The sequence below is a fragment of the Arachis ipaensis genome, chromosome B01, assembly GCF_000816755.2.
Source record: "Arachis ipaensis cultivar K30076 chromosome B01, Araip1.1, whole genome shotgun sequence".
In the NCBI taxonomy this organism is placed as follows: Eukaryota; Viridiplantae; Streptophyta; class Magnoliopsida; order Fabales; family Fabaceae; genus Arachis; species Arachis ipaensis.
This window is the reverse complement of record NC_029785.2, coordinates 49,916,172-49,924,813: the sequence shown is the minus strand read 5'-3', so window position 1 is coordinate 49,924,813 and position 8,642 is coordinate 49,916,172. Positions and strand designations below refer to the sequence as shown.

Genomic DNA, 8,642 nt, shown 5'->3' with positions numbered 1-8,642 from the left:
ATGTCATCACAACACCAAACTTAAACCTTGCTTGTCCCCAAGCAAGAAAAGAATCATGCAATAAAGATTGACAATCCATGGTAAGAAGAATAGCAACTCAATGTTCATGGTAGGCTAGTTTTCTATGCATGCTACAATCACAAAAGAAATGTAAATGATTGATGCTTCTATCTAGCTCATTTTATGAAATCTTTTTCTTATATTTCTTCCTTGAAACAAGCTTTTGCTTTTCTTATTAGTTTCTCCTTTTGGGTGCTTTGCCCCATGAGTTAATAACAAAGCTACGATTCTAAATGCTTTGTTTTCAGCTATTACCACTTGATACATAAGCACCACAAGCATTTAATTAGAGGACTTCATTAAGCTCATTTTTCTTTTCTTTTCTTGACTCTCTAATCATTGATGCTCAGAACCTTGAGCTTTGAGGGAGTGCTTTTGCACTTGAGCCTAGCCTTGACTTCTAAGTGTTTTGTTTTCAAGCATTTGACTTGATACATAAACACCACAAGTACTTAACAAATTAATTGTCATTGGTACTCAGAGCCTTCAGCTTTCTCATTCTTTCCCTTTTTCTTTTCTTGCTTTAATTGTATTTGCTTCTTCAAGGTTTTCATGATTTTCAAAAGATTTCACAAAATGTCATAGATGAAAACTTCAATTAAATAAAATCCAATGCAATTGAGCGACAATTAATCATACTAGCTTTCCAAAACTTATATGCACATGCTAAATTCTTCTTTAATTCCTTGTTTGTTTATGATCATGATGCTCTATTGCTTTTGAACTCACAAAACTCAAGTTGGTAATCATAATGGCATGGCAACATGTTACAAATCAATATTCAAACTATGCTTATTCATACCACACATGCATACAGAGAATATAAAGACAATCATGCAAAATAAAGTGCTGGAAACAAAGGAGAGGACAAGGAACTTTACAACCTTGTAGTCCATCTTCTCTATTGTTGTCATTTTCCTCTTATTCTTCCCTTTCCCTTGCCAAACTCAGAATGCTTGCTCATCCTCAAGCAACAATTAGAACAATGGCTATGGGGCTAAGATGGATCATGAATGTCTTATACAATGAATTATTAGTAGCACATGTGTTTTAAGTAAGCAAAATTAAAGATAATAATCAAGGCACAAGAAACAGAGACATTGTGATTGCATAGATGAGAAGGTGTGCACAATACATTGCATAAAAGATAAGTGGCACACCAAACTTAGTGTGACACTTTTACTTGGAATCAATGCAAGTATCCAGTAAAGATTGGAAGCAAATTGTGTTGCATAGCAACACCAAACTTAGAATGCAATCCTATGTCCATTTATTTGAATTAAAACTAAGCAAGTGAAATTGTTATTTGTTAAGTACAATCACCAAGCCAAGAATATGTCATGAATAAAACTCTCTCGGTAATGTATTAACAAACACAATGAATAAGTAAACTAAAATGAGAGCATTAAAAACAGAGAATTAACTAAAGTAAACAGAATAACAAAATATCAAACCAAAAGAAAATTAACACTGCAAAGACATTATGGTTATGCAGACAAGTGGTGTTGCTGAATGATTTGCATAGAAAAATAGGTGGCACACCATCTTGAACTGGTGGTTCCATGAACTCCTCCTTCATGTACTTCTCTGCCTCACTTGAGTTTGGAATGACTTCCTCACTTTCTTGCTCCTCCACTTCCTCTTTTACACTCAACATTTGTTTTAATAGCTCTTTCATGGAGGAGGTTTGTTAATCTTCCCAACATTTCTTCATCTCCTCTTCATATCTTTTAATCTCAGATTCAATTGTTGAGACTTTTTGGTCCAGGTGGGTTTGAGGAGGTTGTGAGTGTTCAGGTTCTTTTGTCACCTCAAGTGTAGTTTCATTTTCAAGTATTTCCACCATCTCTTCCTTTTTCACTAAAAATTCACTTGATTCAGTAGCCTCTTTCTCTTGTTTTTCCTCTTTTTTCATTGTACTCACCAACTGAGCTAGCTGCACTTCCATGTTTTTGAGGGACGTTTCTTGTTCTTCCCAGTACTTCTTTGTCTCCTCCGTAAATCTTTTGAGCATGGACTCAAGTTTTGAGAGTCTTTGGCTATTGGAAGTTTGTTTTGGTTGTGAGTCTTTGGCTATTGGATAATCTCTCATGTGACTTGACTGCTCAGAATTTGCAGTTTCTTGGTAATACTCCCAGCCACCATTAGAATCATGACTTGCATCATTTTGTGGTGGTGAGAAGTATCCCATATGATTCTCTTGCTCATCTTGTGTCTCTGAAGCAAATCTCCATGAATTGGAGTGCTCAGAATGTGTATTCTCTTGGTGATATTCCCAGCCACCATTAGAGATTGGCGATGGTGGGTAATATCCCATAAAACATGTTTGATCATAAGATGAGTTGAACTCCATTTGAGTTTTGTAAAACACAACACCAAAGGAAAATTGAAATTGCCTCAATTTCGTGCCAAATATGGACTATGATACATCGTTGGAAAGCTCTAAATGTCAGCTTTCCAACGCAACTGAAAGCACATCAATTGGACGTCTGTAGCTCAAGTTATTGCCCTTTGAAGGAGGCATGGTCATGGTGAGTGTTAATTTTGATGATAAATATTGATGATGATATTGGGTTTTAAATATTGTGGTTGGTGTTGATATTGACTGGTGGTGAATGATATTTATAAAGAGTTAAATTGTGTGAAAATTATTAAGGTTGAGATGTTGATTTATGAATTGTGAATTCTTGTTGAATTATGGTGGAAAGATTGAGTGAAATGGATGTTGAGTTTATTGAAGTACAATGGAATCATAAAGTGTAGTATGTGGTATTGTTTTGTGATAAAATTGAGTAGGTTTTGGTTTGGTTTGATTTTGGAATTTGGAAATTAGGGAACTTTGATGATTTTGTGTAAAACTTGTTTTTTCACAAATTTTGGTGAGGCATAACTTGGCCTCCAGACCCCCATTTTTTATGAAACTAGATTTTTATGAAAGTTGGGTCCGAGATTTTTAAGATGTTTGAAGAACAAATGGAAAATGCTTTAAAACAAGAAAGTTATGCATGTTTGAAATTCGGTGCAAAAATCTAAAATTCTACAGCTTTAAAATTTTTCCAAGTCTGCTAAGGCTTGTGTACGCGGCACATGCACGCGTACGTGGGTAATGGCTTCTGTCCAGCACTTCCATGTATCCGGTGCATGGACGCATACGCGGCATGGCCCAATTTTACTTGGATGCGTACGTGGGTACTGCATGCATACACGTACACCCAAATTTCAAGGTATGCGTATGCGGGACAGGGGTTTGCGTACGCAAGACTCCTGTTTTGCTGAAAAATTATTTTCTTCACTTTTCAAGGGTTCTCTACTCTTGCAAACTCCTTTATCTACTGTTTAAGATTGTTAACTAGTAATTGACACTTGAGACTAATGAGAAAAAGTTAGAAGGCTTAAATTAGATAAAGATAGTTAAATCTTAGAAGACTCACACTTAGGTGTAGTATGAATTGTGGGTGACTCTGAGTGAGTTGGTGGAGAGTTCTTTGATACTGAATGGAGGACACATGATGTGATGATGATCTTATTTTGAGATTGAGAACATTGAGGCATGAATACCGAACATGATGAAACTCAGAATGAGCTGAGAGATTTTTACTATGAATCATTAAACAGTTTTTGAATAATATTGATGAGCTATATATATAAGGGCCGGGTTCGTCTCGCTTATGTTGAGTTGTAGACATAAGGCGTGGGGTTCGTCCCTTTTACACTGAGGTGTGAGGGCTGTGGTTGAAGTCCCGCTCACATATTTTCAGTCATAAGGGTGGCCGAGCACTATATCTTAGGGAAAGTGAGCCGGGCACTATATCCCAAGGGGTTTCCATTTATAAACGTGACCGAAAGCAACATTCCCATGGAAATGTGTCGGGTTGGCAGTTGAACCGAAATTGTGATATCACAGCCAATAGGACAGGCATTCATCATATGCATTTTCTATCTATTTAATTGCTTTGTCTATTTGCATCCTATGCCTAATTGTATAACATGTTTAACTGCTTCTTGATTTAGCTTCCATATATAGACATTACTTGTGTATTACTTGTATGCAATTACTTGTGTTTTCTATGGAGACATGGGAGGTTCGGTAGGCGGTGGCGATGGGATCGCGTGGAGGTTAGGCTGGTGAAGGCTGTGGGACAGCGGTGTTGGTTTAGTTAGAAATTTCCTAAGTTAGATAACCTCTATTTCATTATGGTTTCAAGTTATGGTTTTAAATTTAGCATTGCTTTAAGTTTGAATATTAAGTTTGATGTGAAGTTCTAGGATTGCCCTTGGCGTCCCGGAACCTTATATCTTACATTACTGGGTACTGTTACCATACTGAGAACCTCCGGTTCTTATACCATATATTGTTGTTATTTTTCAGATACAAGTCGTAACCCACTTCGGTGATATGCGAGATGGTGACGGAGCAGAGGATCTTTTATCACCTTTTGTATTTTGGAGTATGTTGTTATAGACCTTCTCTCATTTTTTTATCTTTGTTGCCTTAGAGGCTTGACTTTGAGAGATAAGTTATATAAGCTGTTTTAACTCAAAAATTCTTTATCGTCTGTATGTAACTAGTCGGCCTAAACTCCGCGGGCTATGGCTAGAGTTCTTATGACTATCATACTTATATATATATATATATATTGATTATTATTGTATTATGTCTTATGTGTATCTTGTTCCTTTACGCTTCTAGTTATCGTGTAAACGCTTCGTGCTTTGCTGTTCCTGGGTTGAGCTGAAATTCTTCATCAGACTTCTCGTATTATTATTCCTTTCTATATGTATATATTATCGTATAAGTCTTAGAACTGTCGTGGCACTTAGTTATCCTTTACTTTACGACATGAGGTAAGGCTTAGGGTAATTAGGGTATTACATAACTTCTTTTTGATGCTTGGGATAAATACAAAGAGATGCTAAGAAAATGCCCTAGTAATATGTTCCCTGATTGGGTGTAACTTTAAATATTCTATGATAGAATTTCCCATGCCTCAAGAACTCTACTTGACTCCTCAACTGGAGGATCATTATAGAGAAACAATAGAGGAGGCCTTGAAGTTAATTGATATAGTGGCTAACAACCAATATATATGTATTCAACTAAGAAAATCATGAAGGAAGGAGTGATGAAGTTGAATGCAATGGACTCACTTTTTGCACAAAACAAGATGATGTCTCAACAAATATGCTCACTCACCAAGTAAATGGGACAGATACAAGTATCTGTAGTGGGAACTCAAGTTGTTGCCTGTAATTTGTGTGGAAGAGCTTACAAGGATGAAGAATGTGGGATACTCAAGGAAGAATAGGTACCCACTAAGTAAGTGAACTACAAAGGAAACTTTCAAAAACTACCACAACATGATACCTTTGCTAAGACCTACAATCCAGGATGGAAAAATCACCCAAAATTTAGTTGGGGGAACCGAGAACAAAGAAGCTCCAATGCACCCTATCAACAACAAGCCTCACCCATGTAATCACAATTCACAAATACATAAAAAAGTCTCCTCTATTGAAATCAAACTCTCCTCCCTTGAAACCACTATTGAAAAACTATCTCATTTCACTGCCACCCTAGCCAAATCAACTTCCACTTTCATGCAACAAACAAAGAGCTTCATGGATGAGACAAGAGCTAACTTTAAGAACCAAGGTGCTTCGATTAGAAATTTTGAAGTGCAAGTAGACCAAATTGCTAAGAAGTTGGCAACGAGACCCACTAACACTTTTTCAAGTGATACAATGTCCAATCCAAGAGAAGAGTTCAAGGCCATTAGCTTGAGGAGTGGAAGAGTGCTTAAGAAAAAGAATGAGGACCAAGTTGAAAAGTCCATAGAGGCAAAGGAGAAGTAAGAGAAGAAGGGTGTTGTCCATTTACCAACCGAGGCCCCAAAGGAGAAGTAAGTAGTGAAAGCATTCCAACAAAGGCTCAAGGCACAGAACTAAGAGAAGTAATACTCCAAATTTTTGGAGGTGTTTAGGAAGCTTCAAATCAACATTTCCTTCATAGAAATATTGGATTAAATACCCCTCTACACTAAATTTATGAAGGAGTTTCTATCCAAGAAGAGGATCATGAGGGAAGATGAGATAGTGGTTATGACTAAGGAGTGTGGTGTAATTTTCCAAAAAGATTTGCCAAAGAAGCTGAAAGATCCAGGGAGCTTCAAAATTTCATGTACCATTGGAACCACCACCTTTGAGAAGGCACTGTATGATTTAGGGAAAAGCATCAATCTCATGCCATTTTCCATAATGAAGAAGCTACAAATCAAAGAGATAAAACCAACAAGAATAGCTCTACAAATGGGGGATAGATCAATAAAGTATGCACAAGGAGTAGCTGAGAATATCTTGGTCAAGGTGGGAAAGTTTTTCTTCCAAGCAGATTTTGTGATCCTTGACATGGAGAAGGATGAGAATGCCTCCATCATTCTATGAAGACCATTTCTAGCCATTGAAAGAGCTCTCATTGATGCAGAAAAGAGTAAATTAATGTCGAGGGTGCATGATAAACACTTAATTTTTCATGTCTTCAAAACCATGTATCATCCAAATGAGAAGGAGAATTGCATGAAGGGTGATTCAACTGATCCAAATATGAAGGAAGCACCTAATAAAGCACCTTTAAAAGTGCCATCTTTATGCATTAAAGTAAATGAAAAGCTGGAAATAGTGGAACAAATTGCAAATACAACAATAAAAGAAGGGGATGCACCACCACCCAAATTAATTTGCAAAGAAGCTCCTCGTACAATCAAGTGTGCATTATCAAGCAAGGAGGAAAAAAAAGACTCTGAAGAAGATCAAAGGTTGGAAAGATAAGAGGATCCTTACAAGAGACTTTTCATCTGGACAAAAAGAGCTACAATTCTATCCCCCATCATGGATATTTCCAGAAAAATCCAACACATGGTCAAGGCCCTATACAGTGAATAAGATTCTTTTCTTTGAACATATTAAACTCATAGATGAAGATAAGAGGAGGAAATTCACAGTGAGAGGAGAGAAGTTGAAGTACCATGATCAACCTTTAACTTAGTAAGAACCAACCGTCAAGCTAGTAATGTTAAAAGAGTTCTTGTTAGGAGGCAACCCAACCGTCGGTAACCTTTTATTTTGCCTTTGATTTTATATTTTTATTTGAATAAGGTTTTGTAGCACTTGTTTGCAATTTTACTGGATAAATCATGATCATTCAACATACATCTTTATCATATTCCGTCACCTGTGTTTGTCTTTGTTGTTTAAGGACAAGCAACCACTCTAAGTTTGGTTTTGGAGGCTACGTGGAACATAGCCTAGAAGAACAAAAAGGGAGGTAACTCTGTTTTTAAGCTTCAAATTCCTTATATCTATTTTTGCCTTTAGTTGATAATCATGATTCATTCCTCTTCATTTCACCTTACCTTTGAATTTACTTGTTCCCAAAATCTATAGACATGTAACAAAGGATTTCTAAACAGATTATTTTCAATAAGCTAAAGATTCTTTTATTTTTTATTTTGGGACAAGTAAGATTAAGAAAAATGGGAGTCTGATAATGTGATTGTGTAATGAGGTTGCATGTTTGTAAAAACCTGCATGGGAAACTCTAAGACATGGAATGAAGTTTAGAGAAGTATTATGGAGGTTCCTTGAAGCATCAAGAAAAGAAAAAGAAAAACAACAAGAAAGGCTCAAGGCTCTGAGCACTAATAGCTAGGAAAGTTAAAAAGAAACAAAACTCAAAGAGGTTCATAGTTAAGTGCTTGTTGTGTTGCTGTGTCAAGGGGAGAGGCTTGAGCAAGTAAATCTGAGGGGTGTTTTATCACCCGATACCTTGAACCAACTGGTTTGGGAGTGTCGATTGAAAAGTCATCTTAAATTTCCACCTTGAGATAGAACATTTAGAGTCAAAGCCAAGTGCAAATAACTCTCCAAAAAGAGCTAAGAAAGGAAAATAAGTGTAGCCAAGAAAAGAAAATAATGATCACAACAAAAGAAAGAAAAGGGAACGCTACCTTCAAGGTAAAAACTTATAAAGAGATGATAAACCACTATTTTATGCTTTATCTTGTGCTCAATTGAGTGGATTTTATCAATCTTTCATACACTTATTCATATGATTTGCATGAGTTTACGTTTTCCTTCTTGATTTTGTGCTATGATTGAAAACATGCTTCTTTGGCCTTTAAATTACTAACTTTAATCCTCTCTTATTATCATTCGATGCCGTGATATGTGTGTTAAGTGATTTCAGAGATTACAGGGCAAGAATGGTTCAGAGGATGGAAAGAAAGCATGCAAAAGTGGAAGGAATACAAGAAGTTGAAGAAATTGCTAAGCTGTCCAGCCTGACCTCTTCGCACTCAAATGGTCATAACTTGAGCTACAAAGGTCCAAATGAGATGGTTCCAGTTGCGTTGGAAAGCTAACATCTGGGGCTTCGCAACGATATAAAATTTATCATAGTTGCCTCGAAGCCAGGTGACACGAACGCGTGGATCACGCGGATGCGTGACCTGGCAGAAACGCAATCCACGCAAACGCATGGACGACGCTTCCGCGTCACTTTCCCGCGACCTGTACGTACCAGAATA

The 8,642-nt window shown here is 36.8% G+C and overlaps 1 protein-coding gene across 1 annotated transcript; it reads left to right on the top strand.

Annotated features, from left to right (window-relative positions):
* On the top strand, positions 6,136–6,501 carry LOC107606555. The gene has a single exon (XM_016308609.1). It carries the CDS (start codon positions 6,136–6,138, stop codon positions 6,499–6,501), a length of 366 nt encoding a protein of 121 aa, XP_016164095.1.

What these genes read in the sequence shown, in the direction of transcription:
- LOC107606555 (XM_016308609.1), top strand. Translation starts at nt 6,136, where the DNA reads ATGAGGGAAGATGAGATAGTGGTTATGACTAAGGAGTGTGGTGTAATT.